This window comes from Semicossyphus pulcher, unplaced genomic scaffold (genome assembly GCF_022749685.1).
Source record: "Semicossyphus pulcher isolate SPU_LCO1_2020_fin unplaced genomic scaffold, fSemPul1.0.p SCAF_11, whole genome shotgun sequence".
Taxonomy (NCBI): domain Eukaryota; kingdom Metazoa; phylum Chordata; class Actinopteri; order Labriformes; family Labridae; genus Semicossyphus; species Semicossyphus pulcher.
Genome location: NW_027211615.1, coordinates 24,387,839 through 24,407,685, shown reverse-complemented (window position 1 = coordinate 24,407,685; position 19,847 = coordinate 24,387,839). Strand labels below are relative to the sequence as shown.

Here is a 19,847-nt window from a genome sequence, read left to right as displayed (position 1 = left end):
TCTAATAGGGGGACTTCTCGTATCATCATCAGACCTTATTTCAGAAAAAAATACATACGATAGTCAGTGTTGGGACACACAAAGTTATTTGTCATAAGAGCTGTAAGCAAGGACGTAGTTTTCATTGTAACATTGGTGGGGACGACAAGTGCACTCTCCCTGCCTTATGAAGGATTTATGAATTCACAAACATGAAGTGATTATTGTTTCATCACTGCATGAGATTGAAAAGAAGAAATGATTTAAGTAGATGGACTCTGATCCTTGTTTTTTTCTCTGGTCTCGTCTCGCGGCAGGTTGTAACTTTTGATAGGACATGCTTTCATGATGAGGTGTCTCCACTTCAAATGTCACGCTGTATCCAAAGATGTTAGGGTAGCCATATTTATTAATATTATTATTTATAAAATTTACACAAACTGCACTCACCCAGAGAGAGGGAGAGAGAGAGGGAGAGAGCACGCATGCATATGGACAGTGCGAATGCAACACAAAAACTGATAATGAGACATGATCAGCTGTGTCACTTTCAGTTTAGTGAAGTGTATGAACTGTAGACTGGAGTCCTTGTTTACAGTGACAGACAGAGTGATGGCTGTCTCATCAATCAATCAATCAAATTGTATTTGTATAGCAAAACATCACAACCAAAGTTATCTCAAGACACTTAACAAAAAGAGCAGGTATGAATGTACTCCCCCATTTAGAGAGAGACCCAACATGAATCTACCAGGAGCAGTACTCTCAGATAAACGACTCATCTGCCGGCTTTAAGTGCAACAAGTGTAATTTGGACTAAGTTATTGGTAGGGACTTGTTTTAACGACAATATATATATATCATTAAAACAATGTGAAAATGTCTAGCGTATGTGTTTTTCTTTGTCGTCATTTCATATCGACTAATTATTTGTTAAATTACCTTAAAATATCATATATATGGAGATATATATATCGTTATGGAGATGTGAAAAATCCTATATTGTGAGGTATAGGTTTTTGGCCTTATCGCCCAGCCCTAATCGGGATAACTCAGTAATTTCTGGATATTGGTGGAGACATGTCCCAACCGTTCCTTCCCAATTCTACGCCCTTGGTTGTAAGGTGAGTTAGTCAGGATTGGGTTAGTGTTAAAAAATACTTTTTGGTGCATTGTCTTTCTAATTATTCTCACATTGTTGGTTTATGTATATTCAGCATCCATACATCAACTCTCTAGCATAATTCCCTGATAATATGTCGTTTATTTTACACTTTGTCAATGAAACATTTGGTCTATGAAATTTATGAAAGTGGTAAAAAATGTCAGAATTTTCTTCAACTCAAACTGATCTTTAAAAGGCATCTGTTTGTATTTAATAATAATAAAAACAATAACAGTTGTATTATATTGGATGCAACATTATTAATTAGGGATGCACGATATTATCGGCACGTTATCGGTATCGGCCGTTATCAGCTTAAAAATGAACTATTGGATATCGGCCAACACGCCGAGTTAGAAGCCAAAATGTCTGTGGTGTGGAAGTTTTTCAAAGTGTCCTAAATAGATAGCAAAACTGCTGTTTGCAATGACTGCTCAGCTTCGGTGATGCGAGGAGGAGCCAAGGCAAAGTCTTTCAACACTACAAACTTGATTAACCATCTCAAGACCCGTCACCCCGACCGTCGTAACAAATGTGATAAGAGTATCACCATTATACTGTACGCTAATTCCAATACAGAAGAGAGTTGATGATCTCTGCAATTAGGTGTGCGGGAAAAAAATATCGGTATCGGTAATCGGCTAAATGAGTTGTAAAATATCGGCATATCGGATATCGGCAAAAAATCCAATATCGTGCATCCCTATTATTAATCCTTAAACAGTTAAACTGTTTTATGTATACCTTCCTATATATTCTTCTGACGATTCAAGCAGTCATCTGTGGTGCGGAAACATCAACAACAACAAAATTTATTGTAATTTCATTTATTATTATACATATCTCAACAGGTGATCTGAGGTACATTTTGACAACTCTATTTCTGAGGCACTCCAAAAGGTCTATCATCATAGCATGGCAACAGGTCTGTATGTGTTACTACAGACAGAAGGACTTTTTTGTGTTACCCTTAAAGGGAATGTTAATAAACGTGTCAGCCTCTCATCGCACAAAATGATACAGGGGACTTTAGAGACTCATTGATATCTTTACTGGGTGATTCTGATTTCAGACTTTCGGCCATTTTTCTTTTTTCTTCGGCTTTAAACAACACGATGAGACAGGCTCAGGTAGGGAACAGGATCAGTGTTGTTACATGTCCTACTGCTCAACATTATAGGCTGTAAATCCCTCAGTGGCCCTTATATTGCAACAAAACCACATCTATAACCTTTGCAGGGACAATATGTAGAAACTGCAAAGTTTGTCAAGATATTTTATATGAAAAATGAAGCCGTGTTTTCCCCTCATTTCAAATTTTATGAGGGACCAAAGCATGGCGGTCTGACAGGGCCATGTAGTGCTTCAAACCTTCATCATGAATTTGTACGATCTGCCCCGAAAAACTTATTCCAAAAGGGCACTTATATCATGTCGCCCCTTTCATCATTGTAGCCTTTTGTTAGTAAACTAGTCCCAGTCTGTGATTCAGATCTGCAGTCAGTCTGTCAGAGACTCCTGGCTGTGAGAGCCAGCCAAGCATCAGTTCTATATTCTGACCACAGGGTGGCGTGTTTTCCTTCAGCAGAGTCAGTGGGGCTCAGCAGCCGCTCGGTCACAGTGGAAGGCACATTCAGGACGGCTCAGCAGCCAACAGGCACATTATCAGGACTGTTTTATCTGCGTGTGTGTGTGTGTGTGTGTGTGTGTGTGTTAGATCTTGGGCCTCCAGCCTTGTATGAACTGTGTGATCTTTGTGACATGGAGTCGGCTCAGGTGGAAGTCATGTGACAGGATGTCTTCGGTCAGCTGCACCAGGAGGCTGCCATCGATTCGCTCCCTCTGGAACACGCCCACCGCCGCCTCCGATAGGCCGATGAAGCGAAGGCAGGCCGACACTTCCTCCAATGACAGCACAGAGAGGTCGGCAGGAGGTCGCCAGGTGGGGTCAGGGGGCGGAGACAGGCCTTCAGTGACCCCTAATGATGTCCCGCCGCCCTCTGCGCCTCTGGAGGACTCTGTGGTGGTTGTGGCGGTGGGCTCAGGTGAGGGGCAGGGGGACTGGCGGTTGAAAGGGTTCAGCGCCCCAAAGGGGGCGAATCGGCTCTGCGGGGGCGGCCTCAGTCGAGGTCCGGAGGAGGTGAAGGAGTCCACCCACGGTTCTGCCCAGGTGGCCTGTGCTGGCTGAGGATTGGCTGTGTTGTCCGTAGGGAGGGAGGAGACTGGCTCGGGACTGGTGGGGTTTGGGGCGGGGCAGTCGGCCCATGAGCAGGGGTAACAGTAGAGGGAGGCGTCTGGAGAGGGCGAGCAGCTGGGACAGAGCGGGAGACAGTGACATTAGTATCCTATCCAAAAAAACCTTAAATCTGAAATCAGTCACATTTTATGTGAGGCTGCAGTTTCTGGTTATATTCTGATATCAACATTTCTTAGGCTCGAAGGTTTTTAGTTTAAACCAGTATTTCAGCAGCATTTAAATGTTCCTCAGCACCTTCAGGGGGCAAAGCGTCTGTCACTGACCAAAAGGTTCTGAAGTGACCTTTGAACTAGAAAAACCTTTATGTGCTTTGATCTGTATTTAGGACGCTACTTGAAAAAGTAGAGCTGAAACATTGAGACAATTAATAGATTAGTTGTTTACATTAAATCATTTGACGACATTAACGACAATATAATTGGTTAATTGTAGTTTTTGATAACATTTCAGAAAGTTAGCTGGACTCAGCGTCATCAATGTGACGAAAGGATGGTCTTTATGTTTTATATTATTGTAAAGTAATTATTGACAACTCAAGCAATGTGTGTCCCTTTAGGTCTTAGAACTGACTGAGGTTTTATGGACTGATATGAAAATATGAACATTATAAGTTGTTGCAGCGTTACATGCAATCTGATAGAGACATGTGAAAACAACATCTCGCTCCCGTGTTGATTGTTGTTGTTTATTAGTGTAAAGTTATTTTATACATCGATGTGTGCGTACAGGTCTGGGGGGATTTGACTACATATGTAGAAGCCCTCAGTCGAGTCTACAACTGAGGCTGTTGAGTGAGACAGAGCTTAGCAGACCACTGTAGCCTGCTCCTCTGCTCTGCTGGAGGCTTGAGGCTACATTAGCCACTACTAGCATTACACACCTGTGGTAAAGTTGCACTGTGGGTACTGAAGGCACCAGGGTTTGGCTATGAAGAAGAATCTGTGGAACAAAAAACGGACTCCTGGTAGGCCTGGTGCGATATGGCCTATATCACGATAGAGCATGTTTTCTGGTCATTTAACAAATAATTACTCTTTATGAAATAACCACATGGTAAAGCCTATTTTTGGATAATCCTGCGTGAATGAACTTTTATGTGAGAGTCATATTTTTCGAGTTTCTCAAGAGGAAGTTGCTATTTGTCCTGCTTCCCTTCCATATATCATCTGGCTTTATAAAGCAAGAAGGGTGATGATGATCGATGAGGAAAAAGTGGTCAAATCACTCGAGGTGGAAAAAACGACTTCCTATTTGGGCCTGAAGTACATCCAAAGTAAAAATATGTCAGGGCTGGAAAAGGCTGCTGAGTTATTTTACTACAATGTGATAATGATTTGTTGCATCTCTTAAGAAAAAAACAAAACCTCACACTGTACCTGTCCTGCAGTCCAGAGGAGTAGAAGGAGAGGTTGGGTCTCGGGGAGGTGGAGGTTTTGGGGAAGCGAGGCGGGACGGGCGGGCTGGGTGCCGGACTGGAGATGGAGCCTCCTTTAGAGCAGCGAGGGGGAACCGGAGGGGCGATCAAGTAACGACACTCCTCTCTCACCTACACACACACACACACACACACACACACACACACACACACACACACACACACACACACACACACACAGAAAAATTAGCTCTACAACAGCAAAAAAGTAAAGTCCATAAACTTGACTTCCCAGGAGGTTTTGTGTGTGTGTGTGTGTTTGCTTGGTAAATGTCAAACTTGGTGACCTTTACACCTCAAACAAACTGCCTCACACACAGTAGAAAGCTCTCCTCACACACACACACACACACACACACACACACAAACACAGAGCGTCTTGGCAGGCTAAATATCAGGGAATGAAGAACACTGTGTGCGGCAGGGTATAATCCAGCAGCACAGCAAACATCAACACCCACACGCCCTCGCTGCACCACTGTAAGCTGCCGTCACTGAAACGTTAATTAAGGCAAACAGGCGCGATCAAACACACACATGAACACAGAGGTGGCAAACAACTTTGTTGCAGCTCAGCTATAAAAACAAAGTTGGCTTCCACTTGAGACCGATTTTCTAATAATGTAACGACCCAAAAACATCAGAATGAAGAAGCTGCACATTTTAAATCAACATTCAACTAAAGCACGAGGAACAAAATACTCCACAACCCCCATATATGGGCAATAAAACAGAAATGTCTCTTTGTATAACCAAATGATGTGCCTCAGAACGTTACGAGCACTTGTTGATTATGAAAGCGTGTACTTTTATAGTCAACATTCTTACTGTCTGGTTTCAACTGTGTGTCATGGACAGGAAGTGATGCGTAATACAACCGAAGAAGAGGTTTGTTAGTTCTTTGACATGTTGTTGCTCGCTAGCTAACTAATGAATCTAATGTCTGTGTCGCTGAGAGTGGAAGATTGATTGATGGATGGGTGTCATGTTATTTGGAGAAAATGCTTAGGCACATGTTTAAAGTGATAATCTGGAAGATTTTCATGTAAATAAATGTCTGTTAAGTCGCTATCTATCTCTGAATGAGGTAACGCAATGGTGATTGAGCCCAGTTAGTGACGTGTTTTCCATCACCTAGCAGTGGTTGGTCTGCCAGAGAGGGTAGGCGGAGCTAAGCGGCTGCTTTTCCGCTCTCTGCAGGTGTTGCGAGTAAACAGTAATCTACTATGGCTGAACAAACAAAGAAAAGATGGATGACTACAGATACAACTTCAACAAGAAGTGAAAATCCAAAGAAAAAGAAACTCGACGCTCAGATGAAGCAAACAGTCTGAAAAAGAAAGCCACCGTCAGCCAGGAAAATCAAGAGTTACAACCGGAGCCAACCGTGGACGTCACACATGCAACACTGTCTGGATATCTGGGAAGTGTGCTCCCGCAATTACCGTTTATCACCATAGGTGCCGCCAAAGAGAACGAAACTGAGAACTTTGAGATTACAACCTTAACAGAAAAAAACACAATATATTTCTGTTATCAAAATACACAGACATTTTTTTTGGAATATATTGTTAAATCTCCTGTGAGGAACTTTCGGTATGTGTTGATTTTGGCGCCCCCTGTGGACAGAGTGGTACCTCTTATCTCGTTGCTGGTCTTGTCATGTGCATGTGTAAGAGGTGTTTTTTAACAAAAAGATGTAATTATCTTGTCGCTGATGGTCTTGTTTGCTTTTGTATCTCATATGGAGGCATCAGCATTAATTTCAGTCAGTTTTAAAACCAGATAAAAACTCCTCACTGGAGCTTTAAATACGGCAAGTGCTCAATATGATTGGCGATAAGATCTTAAAATGCATTTTTCATTTCAGCCTATTTATAAATTATAAACTGGGGGTTCATTTTTTTTTTTTTTACCCCCGATTAGCTTAAAACTTGGACTGGAAACCTCAGTTACACATTGAAAAGTGTGTAACACTTAAGTTTTGTCGTAAGTTTAGTCTCTAAGAATAGTTTTCTCTAACCTTTTCTCACAGACGTAATCCATTTTTAAAAGGAGACACAACAAGTTAATACAAAATGAGAGACACTGATTAAACTCCAGGAGCTGCAGACATACAGAGTAAGTGGCACTGCCCCAGCTGAGCAAATGTTTGACTCTCTTGCACGAGCAGCAACGGCCAACACGTCATCAGACTGACGTGATTGTTTAGGAGTGCAGTGCTGACGCAAAGCTGCCAGAGTTCTCACTTTGACAACAAACAGTTCAAGTTTTATATTATGTACGTATCAGACATGATTGGACTTGTGCTTTGTGGCCATCTTTATCATGAAACATTGTTAATCATCTCTTTTAATAAGGGTTAAACTCCATCATTTGACTTTTATTAGATTACTGTATCTATCTAACAGAGCACACATGTACCTGTACCTTGGTCATGACATATGTATTCATGGACTGTGAGTGTGTGGCAGCCTTTCCAGGAAGTCAGTGTGTGTTTGTGTGTGTGTTTGTGTGTGTTTGTGCATGTGGTCGGTGAGGTTTAAAAGCGGTTATGTATGAATAATTCAAACCAGGCATCCTGACTTTTAACAGCCGGATGCTGCTGCGGACAGATAAGAAGGATGAGAGACAGGAGGAGGAACAGGAGGACGGGAGGGTGAAGACTGAAACTCACAGCATCAGATTTTGGAGGTACGGGTGGAGGGGTGGACACTCTTGTCAACACAGTGCCGAGAGAACCGTCTAATGAAGACGACGAGTGGAAGGAGATGAGGTTTGGCTCCTTCCCCAGGCTCTCTGGGTTCTGATTGGTCCAGAGTTCCTCATAAGGGATTTCCTCACTGGTCCTCATTTCCGCCTCAGTCCACTCAGGAGTCACATACTCCCGCTCCTCACCTGGTCCCTCCCCCAGCCGCTCTCCAAGAGAGTCCCTGCAGCGCTGTGATAGGCTGTCCGAAACCCCTCCCCCGTACCCGCACATGGAGAGTCGCTGCAGTGCCGGTGCCAACGAGTCCTGACCCGACACACACATGCGGGAGCGCCGCGGACTCACACACTCCTCTGTCATACACTCCAGCTCCGGTCTGGTTTCTCTCACAGCTCGAGAGTACGCATCCGGGTCAAATGAATGTCGCAGTAAGAGGCTCTCTAGCGCCGCCGTGTGGACGGAGGCCTCAGCTACGTTGAATCTGGGCATGCAGCGCAGCAGCAGGAAGTGGGAAGGGGAGACTTCCTGTCGTCGCAGCACCATGCAGAGCACCACCGTCTTGCTGACGATGTTGAGCAGCTTGTAGCGGTGGCCCTCTCGGACGGCGTGGCGGTCGTAGGGGTTTCGTGGTGGACGTGAAGGCACGGACACGTTGACAGGGAGGCGAACTCTCTCGATGATGCTGCGTACCGTGTGCTCCCCTCCCAGCATGCCTTGCTCCAGAGGGGAGCGGGTGCAAAAGCGCCCACGACAGCCAAAGGGCAGGCTGACGCTCTGATTGGTGCGATGGTTCATGCAGACGAGGCAGGGAGTTTTACCTGGGGAGGTGGAGACAGAAAGGTGGATCAGCCACAGCAACATGAGCCCACAGAAAAGTGTGGTATCGATCGATATCACTTCTATAGTAGACAATATATAAAGGTCTTTTCAGATAGGGGGGCGACCTCCCTACCTGCCCGCTTGCCTCTTATTGAAAATGAATGACTAGGCGCGTTAATCGCCCCCCGTCTGAAAAGACCTTGAGACTTCTTAAACTGAGCACTCAACTCAACAGTTTGGCCTTACTTACTTCTAGGAGTCTTTCCCAGTCGCCTCAGGAGCGCGCTCAGTCCTGTCTTCTCCTTAGAGGGCGTGGCACAGAGGAGCTCCGCCTTCCCCATGAGTGACAGCTCATCTCCAGCCTGCAGAGTGAAGCTGTAGGGCTCGCTGTCCTCGCTGAACTCCCCTGAAACCACCTGCAGAAAACACATTAGGAAATTAGCTAGGAAAGATAGACTAATAAGTTGCAGTTTACAAAAATAGGATAAAGCAAATGCTGAAAAGGAATATAAGTGTCTTCAACGAAGACAAACCTTGACACTAAAAGTGATCGTCTCCATGACAAAGACCCGGTCAGGGAAGACTCCAGCAACTTCCTCCACACTGGCAAAATACTGGACGGGATCCCTGACGTCTCGGTCTTCATCTAACAACTTGAACTTCCCTGCAGAGAGGAAGGAAAGGGGAAGAGAAGGGTGAAGGAGGTGTGAGAAGGCAGGTACAAAGATGGCGGGGGGAAGAGGAAGTACGTTGGGAAAGGAAGTGAAGGCAAGCACATGAAGAAAAAGATGGAGGAAGGAGGAAAAAGGAAGATGAGGAAAAGGAACCAAGGAGGCAAGGGAAGAGTGGAGGAAGACAAGAAAGGAGGAAGTAAAAAGTTGTTTTGTTCTGTTTTTCTTCACTTTTACTTGACTCCCTGCAGCCCCACCGCACACACACACGCACCCACATTCCCGCAGGGGACACAGTTTGGACGAGGAGAACACAAAGACACCTCCGTGACCTATGACCTGGCACCAGCTCTCGGCCAATCAACAGCCGACGGGGTTGGCATGGCAACCAATAAAGGACCCCCATTCTCACGCAGAGCAGAGACACATCACCATGGAGACACTTACACACACACTCTCACACTCTCTCTCTCTGTTTCGGCCTTTCTTCCCCTCCTCCGTCTGTAAATCTTTCACACTCGTGCGCTCCGGTGTCTCGGTCCACTGACTCTGTAAACTGTAAATGTTTTAGATGTTGCAAAGACCCGTCCCATGAATGCACAATAGGCTCAAAATCAAATCCCATGATCCTTTATTCTTATTTAGCAGTTTATAGGATTACATTTAACTACTATTACCCAGCAAGGACCCTCCTGTTTTCTCACAGAGTCAGAGTGTTTGTGTGCGCGAGCGAGCGAGCGAGAGATGAGAAAGTTTCTTTGTCTGAGAGGCCGAGCAGAATATCAAACTCCACCATCCTCCTCGCCAGCACCTCCCTCCTTTTCTCCTCCACCCCCCACCTCCCAATTCCAACAAGAGCCCCCGGGATAAGGCGCTCCGACCCCACCGCACAATACCAGCAAGTGCTACTTTCAACACAGCCCAGTGGCCCCCTTCAAAATAAAAGTGACAGACTCAGGAGGAGTAAACAGGTTGACCAAAAGCTCCGTCCTGAAACTCTTATAAAAACAGGGGATGAAGAAACCAACAGAAGTATGACGTAACAAAATAGTCTGTAATTACTATGTGATTAAATGTTCCCAAAAATATAACTGAATCACTGTGAGGCTGTAAATCCTTGCACATAAGCCTCTGGCAGCTACTTCAGCATTACGAGGACGGCTGTGGCGCCACTTGCTCTCCAGAAACCTCTTCATTCATCTTTTCTGTCCTCTCCCCTTCAGTCATCCTCACGCTGATGGACGGAGGAGGAGAGAGCGGATAGGAAGGAGGGAGCATCCTGTTGTCAATCCCCAGAGGGGAACCTATATTGCTCTCCTCCGAAGCTTATTTAGACTTCCTGTATGAAGTCATCACACAGACGTTAGCTCATCACTGGCGATGGCCTCTGATTCAACAACAACTCACCTGTCAAGTGGTGCTAAAAGTGTGCATGCATTTAAATGGGCTTTGTTGGCTGGCGCTTTTCTCGTCTACCGGAATGCATTGCAAATCAGAAGGTTATCCGGTTGATGTCATGCTACAGGGGCCAGCAGCAGCGATGCTAACTGCATTATTTTGCAAGGAAGAAATCCCAATCTGAAAGGCAGGATAGCAGTCCTAACAAGGAAGTTACTGAGACCGATTTAACCGCCAGTGGAAGTTACTTCCTTTAAAAAGGTCCCTGCCATGAACATTACTAATTGGCTAAACACACAAACACCTTTTTAAAACTAGCAACTAGTTAGTTACAAAAAGAAGTAAGAGCAGGGAAAGCGACCGCATGAACCTGCTGCTGTGCAGACCATTTTTAATTATGTTGTACCCAATGACTGTATATACAGATGGATGACACGTCTCCATCTGCTCTCATTGTATGAAAGTGATGCCAAAATAGACCTGTGATAGGCGCTACCATCTTGTGATGCTGACGTCATTTGGAGCCAGAGCTGCGCAGTAGAAATCGGCAGGTGGCGCCGCTGTAGCCACTTCTGCTAACCAAAAAAACACACACTTAGCTTAAAGAAAAACACAGCAAAGATCCCACACACCAGCGTGTTTAACAGCTTCTTGTGGTGGTCTGAGGTTAACATTCACAGGTATGGAAACTTCAATGACTGTAGTGATTGTTTTAGTGACGTCTCCTCTCACCGTTCCTCCTCTACTCTGCTAATCAGGAACTGATCGGCTGCAGGAGCCGTATTTGTCAACAGAGCTGTCAATCATCATTTGGACAGCATCAAATAACTAATTAAAAATAAACTTGTCAGAAAAATGAACACTTGGACGTAAATCAGCATGATAAGAACTAACTATAATGACAGAAACCATGTTTGAGAAAAATGTATTTGACGTGTATTTTGATTTTATAGTTTGACTCATGTCCCATCTGTTAACATGGAGGAGGCGGGCTTTATGACCTATACTGCAGCCAGTCAGCAGGGGGCGATAGAGAGGGTTTGGCTTCACTTTTATGGAGCTGTCGTGTCGTCCATCTTTTAAACAGTCTGTGGTTTTACCTCATGTATAACCAGACGACACATTTGCATTTCTGCAAAGCAAGAACTTGTGACTTTTGAGTTCACACTCTTCAGGGTTTATCATCCAACACACAGATCCACTTTTAGAGTCGCCAATGAACATAACGAGCATGTCTTTGGACTGTGGGAGGAAGCTGGAGGGAACCCACGCATGCACGAGGAGAATATTCAAACTCCACACAGAAAGGTCCACTTTGCTCAAACCAGGATTCAAAATAGAAACCTTCTCGCTGTGAGGCGACAGCGCTAACCACTGCACCAGTCCTCAGTTTTGTCTATTGTCAACCCTTCTTCAGTTTATTTAAACAAGACGACCACGTCTTTAGCTTTGTTGAGTAGAAGAGGGAAATGCAGCATTACTTTCCTTTGAATGAATAGAAACTCTTACATAAGTTATGTGTAAAACTGGACCGTGTCCTTAACCGTTTACCAAAGATTCTGACTGTCTGCAAGTTTGGTTTGTTTGATGATTATTCAGACTTTGTTTTCGGGGCCTTTAAGCAATCAACCGGAATCAATGTAAAACCAACCAATCTGGCAGGAATACAACCACTTTAAAAATTACTGTGGGGCTCAATCAATGCAGTGCCTGCTGTTTTTAAGAGGAGATTTATAGTGGTCATCTCAAAGATCTCAGTTTGCTCTCTTTGGCAAATTAATGATAATTGCAGGAGCACACTCCCCAGATATCCAGACAGAGTTGCGTGTGTGACGTCCACGGTTGGCTCCGGTTGTAACTCTGTAATTTTCCTCGCTGACGGTCGCTTTCCTTTTTAGACTGTTTGCTTCATCTGAGCGTCGAGTTTGTTTCTTTTTCTTTGGATTTTCACTTATTGTTGAAGTTGTATCTGTAGTCATCCATCTTTTCTTTGTTTGTTCAGCCATAGTAGATTACTGTTTACTCCAACACTTGCAGAGAGCGGAAAAGCAGCCGCTTAGCTCCGCCTACCCTCTCTGGCAGGCCAACCACTGCTGGCTGATGGAAAACGCGTCACTAACTGGGCGCCGCTTATGATTTCTTCCACAGACACCCAGTCTGTAATACTGTGAATGCAAAGGCTTTCATCAGTGGGCCATAGGCTCAATCACCATTGTGTTACCTGATTCGGCGATAGATGGTAACTTAACAGACATTTATTTACATTAAATTCTTCAAGATTATCACTTTAAAGTTTCAAAATAAAGTCTTGTATTGCTGCGACTTGACTGTAAGAAGCTATGGTTTGGATTAACACGTTATCTATCAACTATTCCCAATGTGCTCATTCTTGCAAGTTCTTGTGAAGCGCTGGGAGGCAGGAATGTCATGTTCAAAGAATGTCTGAACTACTAGTCCCTGTTGATAAATTATGAAAATAGACTTCATACTCATGGTCATGGGTTGTACTTCTTCGCCACTGAAAAAAAGAAGGTTTTCAGAGCTTTTTAAAAGTGTGAAAAATCACCCTGATGCTAATGAATGAAACTGCTGAGCTCTCTGCTGCCTGAGCTTCTTACTGCTAACTGCTTATATTGCCAATATTTGTGGCCGCATGCTTCCGATGTAAAGTGCTAAAATGTCTAAAATGACAATGACCTCACCAAACCCCCTCCCATTCAAGAATTCATTCATTCTTCCGAAAAAGCAGCCTGAGCGGCGGCGGTGGTCAGAGGTGACATCAGCACTCAGTCAGAGGAGGAAACAATGAAGAGGAGGCATTAGGCTCCAGTTTCACAGCGAGTGATGTGACCGGTCGGACAGTCTGAACAATGAGATGGTGGTGATGGAGCTCCGGTGAGGTCATGATGATCAGACTCATTCAGCAGGAAGACGACAGGTCAATGAACAGGAGGAGTCGGGGAAGGTCACGTCTACAGCCGCTGGTTGGCTGGTTTAATGTGGGCTGTAGTGTTTGTCTGTATGTGTGGGTTGTAATTTATGCTTACAGTACATGTTTGAAGTTAAACTGTATGATTTTACAGTTTCAACCAAACCAGTGCTTTAACTATATTTGTGTCTACTGTTCGGTAAGTATTTTGTCAACCTTTTAAATGGATTGTTCACCAATTTTCAACCGTAGCACGAAAAACGTCTGCTGTTTTTATGCTGTTATTTGTATGTCTGTGGCTCAGCTGCAGAAGTCATTCTGCCAACAGCGCCATCAGCTGACTTGTGCAGTGACGTAGTTGGTTGCCCTGAGCAATTTCAACTAGTATTTCTAGTCTCTGCAAACAGCATCCCAAAATATGAGCACAGAGGACAATATGGACAAGAACACAGTTAACTGTGCTGTGGCTGATTTATTTGAGCCGATTATACAGCTCAAGAAATGCAGCTGCATGCATGCAATGTCAGCACAGCTCTGCTAGCAGGAGATTGACACTTTCTAGGCCAAACTTGCACAAACTTAGAATCAATTGACTACATTTACCACCTACACTGATTAGTAATCCATACATAATGGGCAACAATTCTCTTTAAAGTTGTCATCTCAAAGATTTCAGTTTTGTTCTCTTTGGTGATAAACAGTAATTGCGGGAGCACACTTCTCAGATATCCAGACAGTGTTGCATGTGTGACGCCCGCGGTTGGCTCCGGTTGTAACTCTTGATTTTCCTCGCTGACGGTGGCTTTCCTTTGTAGACTGTTTGCTTCATCTGAGTGTCGAATTTGTTTCTTTTTCTTTGGATTTTTATATTTGGCTGATCACCGGCATCAGCTCTACACACAGGTACACACCTGTATGTGACTGACTGAGTGAGTGACGGTACTTTCACAGCCGTAGAGAGAGAGAGTTGCGACATCGCAAGGGCGCATTATGGAGCATTTTGGACCTCCACTGATGCGACTCTCTGTCTATACGGCTCTGGATACTTTGTTCAGGGAGTAGGCGGGGCTGCTGCTCCGCTGTCCTCACCTACGTCCGCAGCGCGCACCTGCTTTCAAACACGTTGTCATCGGCCTCATAAAGACAGTCCTTGCAACACATTGCTCACAAAAGCGGACATTGACCTGTTGCGGTCAGCCACATACTAGGTTTTGACCGAGTCTTGTTGAAGTTGTATCTGTAGTCATTGATCTTTTCTCTGTTTGTTCAGCCAGAGTAGATTACTTAACAGAAATTTATTTAAATGAAAATGTTCCAGAAACCTCCACGTCTACCCAAGAATTCCAGCTTTCTGTCGGTTGGGACAAAGTTCGGCTTCAGTTCGTACTGACTGGTTCGAGAAAAACTCTCGGAGGTATTCATTCACACGTTTTGACATACGTGTCTTTTTGGAACCCTGCAATATGCCATAAAGCTGTTTTATTTGGTCGCTGAAACATTCATAACTCATTCAGTTTCCCCCTAAAATAAATATTTCTTCATTGTGGGAGTTTATATTTTGGTCCTGTGTCAATTTTGAAAGATGTATTTTCTCAAAGTTACCTGCCAAGTTCAGGATGAATTACAAGACACCATAAAATAGGAGACTGCTCCACTTCTATTATAAATATGTGTCTCTGTTTTATATGAGCTGTTGAACTTTACTTTATCTTCAGATTTATCTTTTGTGCAAAGAGACCAAATGGAAATGGAAATTGCAACAAATCAGACATTACTTTAACGTTTAGTTTATCTGCTTTTTGCCTGATGTCTGCAGAAAGACAAAGTTTCCCCAACAAAAATAGAGAATGGAAAATGTTGAACTTGTGATTTTTCCCCCCAGAGGGAACAAACATTTTAGGGACACGTTTGTATTTTTAGAGCAAGGATTGACTTTGATGAACTATTTAGACATTGCGTGTGTACTTGTGTGTGTGTGTGTGTGTGTGTGCTCACCCTGGTACTGCAGAGGGATGTCTATCTTGGGTCCAATAACATAGTGTCCCTCCTCTAAGCTGTGGGCGGTCACTGTGGTCCACTGACGACAGGAGTGCAAGAGCACCACATCCTCCTCCGACAGACCCTCCACACATTCACCTGTAACACACACACACACACACACACACACACACACACACACACACACACACACACACACACACACACACATTAACACACAGAAACGTATTACGAAAGAACAAATAGCACATGAAACAATTGGCTTTTCTTTTCTGAGGTCAAACTAAGTAGCTAAGAAACGTGAAACAACAAAACTTTCCCCACACAAAAGCAGACGCGTGCGTACATAATTACAACCCCCAGAGACAGTTCACCACCTCTAACCTACTCATCAGGACCCACTATGCAACTGGCAACCCACTATTACACTGCCCCCACACACACAGCTCTCCAGCTTAAACTGGGGCCATCATGTCGCACAACAGCATTGATTTCTGCTGATAGCACAGTGGTACAACTCGATCACAACACACACACTCTCTCACTCAGACACACAGATCACATCTTTTTGATCTAGTTGCTGATGAATGGCTGGGAATAAAAAACCTTTTAACTGATTGTTGCCTCTGGCTTCATAACAAACTCTAATATCTGTGTGTCTGAAAATAACTCGATGTCAAATGTTTTGCTGAAGGTCAGTCGACCCAAATCGAATCGACACATATTGCTTTTATTCCATGTAGCTAAAATGTATTTTTTGTTGTGCTCAAAGCAATGCCTTTTTCCATGCACAATATGGCTACTCTGCATAACAAAAAGTCTCTGCAGATTTGGAAACTACTTGCTAGGAGTTACCGCTAGTCATAAAGGCGCTGGTAGTCAAAAACATCATGAAAGGAAGTCATATGCACACTTATCCCCATTGCATACACACAATTATAAAAGTTCAGACAAATGTCTGCTTGATAGAAATATAGACAATTGTTTGGGTGTTTACAGTGGAAACATTTATTTATATTGGATTTATTCAAACTAAAGGTACTGAAAACTGTCCAATGTGAGGGGCAATTGGTGGATCATCTTGGGTAACTGCAAATTTAAAGCTTCTGTTCTTCTTAATTCTACATAGTTTCAAGCCTCTGCAGCATAATATACATTCTGTATATGCTCACACAGCAAGGCAGTATTATACATATATTTGCTTTACCGTAAATACTGTAGTAAATGGACAAAATTAGTTTTTTCAAGTCTCTTTAGTTGCAAAAAATACATATTTGACATACAGGAAGTTACACATCCTACTTTAAAGCTGCTGTGAAGAACTTTCGGTTTGTGTTGATTTTGGCGCCCCCTGTGGACAAAGCTGTACCTCTTATCTCTTTGCTGATTTTGTCCTGTTCATGCTTAAGTGGTGGTTTTTAACAAGAACTCTCATCCTGCTTTCTTTAACTGTCATATGTATCACCTATGTTAGATTTTTGCCCTGGAAAAAGTAAAGGCAGCGTGCAGTTAATCACTTCGTCTGACACGTACCCCCCGCCAGCAGTTTCAGGCATTAAACATATCCATATAGAAATAATCAATCTTGTCGCTGATGCTCTGGTTTGCTTTTGTAGGTCATATAGAGTCATCAGAATTAATTTCAGTCTGTTCCACAACCAGTGAAAAACTCCTCACAGGAGCTTTAAGTGCCACAGCAATACAACATAATAGAAATAAGAACGTTGTCTCAACTATTGCGCAACTATTACCAGCAAAATACACTGTATCAAAAAGTTAAAGCACTTTTTGTCTTTCAAATTGGTATAGTATTACATATATATTTAAGTATTATGCAAACAATAACATGGAGTCATTTTAGAACCTGTTGTACAGTAACTTAACCCACAACAATGCAACTTATCTTTTAAAATAAACATATGTTTTGTTCTTAAAATCTTAATCTACTAAGTTAATATTAACTGAAGCTGTCAAAGAAAAAATTGTGGGGAAAAAAGTAACATATTTACATCTAAAGTGGAGTAAAAATATAAAAAAACATACAGTTGGAATACTCAAAAAGGCATTTAAGACCAGTTACTTTTAAAGTATAAGTAATCGCCCACGGGCTACTTTCTAACAGTCGTCACAACCGCAGCTAATTCCACTTCAGTTAAAAGATTAAACAGGCTAGTCTATTCATGTGACTTTGGTTAACTGACTATTAATATATTGACATGAAGATGAATATTTGCTTGCTTCTCTCCATCTGTGAGCCAACTATTTAATTTGATAGCATGCAGTCTTGAGCTTTTATATTGCAGCCTATCAGGAAAGCCCCAAACACATTGAATTACACCCCCACGCTTTCTTTCCACAGTCTCTCTATGCAGATAAAACACTGCTGTTGTTTGTTGTTGTTAATTTGAAATGATGGGAGGGAAAAAATCCTCCATGAAATGCTGACATTATGCCCTTTTATAAATAACTAACCATAAAGTGAGTTGGCTGGCTGTGCAAACAAACAGGCTGCTGTGGGGTTAAGTGCGGTTAATAAACACCTATGGGTGCTCTAGTTATCACTCTATACAATGCACACGCGCGATACCAGAAGTGAAGGTGCGGATTTTTTGAGGACCGTGACATCTCCAGGCTCGGGCGCGCGCTTTAATTGGTCAACGAAGGGAAGTTTGAGGTTTTCCTCCTCGTCGTTGCTCGTTAGTATTCACCACATTCACCGACAGATTACAGCATTTACATATGAAAAGAATTGAGCAGCACTTCAGCAGCACAACAGACACTTTGTGGCTTTCCGGGCCTCGCTGGACTGGAACAATTTTGGCCATGACACCCATCAACCGTTCCCAAAGTGAAGACACCAAATCTGGTTAGGCAGAGAGTCATGTTGGCGGTAAAACATGAAACAAATAAATAGAAAACTGAGCACAATCGTTACAAAATGACTCACTTGTGCAAGTCAGTGGGCTGGGGTGAACTAGAAAAGTCGGTGGCTGAGTTTAAATGGTGCAGCGGCATCAAGGTAGCAAGATTCAAAGAAAATAGTAACGGAAATTAGGCGATGTGGGTTTCAAAATAAGAGCACCAAATGTTTCAGGGGTTAAAACTTTTCACTATAGCATTCTTTCCCCCATAAAAACGTTTAGAGGCTTTTGTAATGTTTTGTCATTAATGTCATTAATGGTGATAATACACCAATAAAATACATTTGTTGGATGTTAGGGTTAATGAAATGATTTCTTCCATCTATCACTTGTTAAAATGTTATCCAGGAAACATGAACTAATCATTTGAGTCACTCAGGCTCATAAAAAGCATTGACAGAGTGTCATTTGGTAAAGACAGAACAGAAACTAGTATCAACGTTCAGAAATTCTAGGTGGTGGATATCCAATGTATCATCCATTAGTATACAATGCTGTTAATGTCCTTATCAAAGTTGGGCTACAACCCCTGGTTTCTGAGATACTGTGATCAAACATACATTTTGACATTATTTTCAAAATAACACATAAACTTTGTATATATTTTAAACAAGTGTTCCCTGTATTAAACTACAAGACTAGCTCTATCAAAAATTCCCTGCCAACTTTAAAGATACGTTTAATTTATTTTTTGCTATTAGGGACTGATTTGCTTCATATAATCTTATTTATATATTTTATCATCTAAACTGTTTTAAATGTGTCTTTAAAAAGTATCTATATTTTTTTGATTTATTTTGAAAGTGTGACCGGAAGCAGCACTATTTTCCTGCTAATTTTGACACCGTTAAACTCCTCTACAGATTCTTCGTAAATTGCTACACTTGTTCTTACATGCCAGCGTAGCTATATTCACAAAAACCCCTCGAAACACACGTTCCTTGTAAAATGTTTAAGTTTTTCTTGTTTCCTGGCTGAAAGACCACCTTTAACGTTATTTATCATCACTACTGTCACGGTTATCTTAACGGTAGTGACATGGAACGATAGAGGAGCGCTCGAGTAAGCTAGCAGTTGTCCAAAATAATACAACAGCGCGAGAAGTTTTTAACGGTCGTTCTAGAGCTCGAGCACCTGCTGAAGGCTGTCCCTTACCGTGCGCGAGGCGGACCAGAGTGGGCAGACGGAACTTGCTGACCACCGCGTCCAACGGCAGCGCCAACGGGCTCCAAGTGATCTCCGACAGGCTCGCCGACAACTTCTCCATCCTCCCGGGTCATCACGGTACCGGAGATAATGGTGTTGATAGAAGTGAAGTTGATGATGACGGTGGTGATAACGATACAGCGGAGGAGGATGGGGGTGATGGTGGTGGTATAATGGCAAAGAGTTTCGCCATGTTTGAATGTGGGAAAAAGGGAGCGCAGTCACTGTCGGTGCGCACGAGCGGTGGGAGGGAGCGCGAGCCCTCTCTCTTTCTGCCTCTCTGTCATTCAGCGTTTTCCACCACCCCCACACATACACAGGAACAAACTAGCTAAGTCGGTCAAACTTTAAATTTGGAG

General features: G+C 43.1%; 1 protein-coding gene across 1 annotated transcript; it reads right to left on the bottom strand.

Moving 5' to 3' along the window:
* Nucleotides 1–2,458: 2,458 nt before the first annotated feature.
* gareml (GRB2 associated, regulator of MAPK1-like) lies at nt 2,459–19,549 on the bottom strand. Its single transcript, XM_069686654.1, has 7 exons — nt 19,438–19,549; nt 15,359–15,499; nt 8,899–9,029; nt 8,616–8,781; nt 7,514–8,364; nt 4,778–4,947; nt 2,459–3,455 (listed from the first exon to the last, which is right to left on the bottom strand). Exons 1-7 carry the CDS (start codon nt 19,547–19,549, stop codon nt 2,858–2,860), a joined length of 2,169 nt encoding a protein of 722 aa, XP_069542755.1. The 3' UTR covers nt 2,459–2,857.
* Between the last annotated feature and the right edge of the window lie 298 nt (nt 19,550–19,847).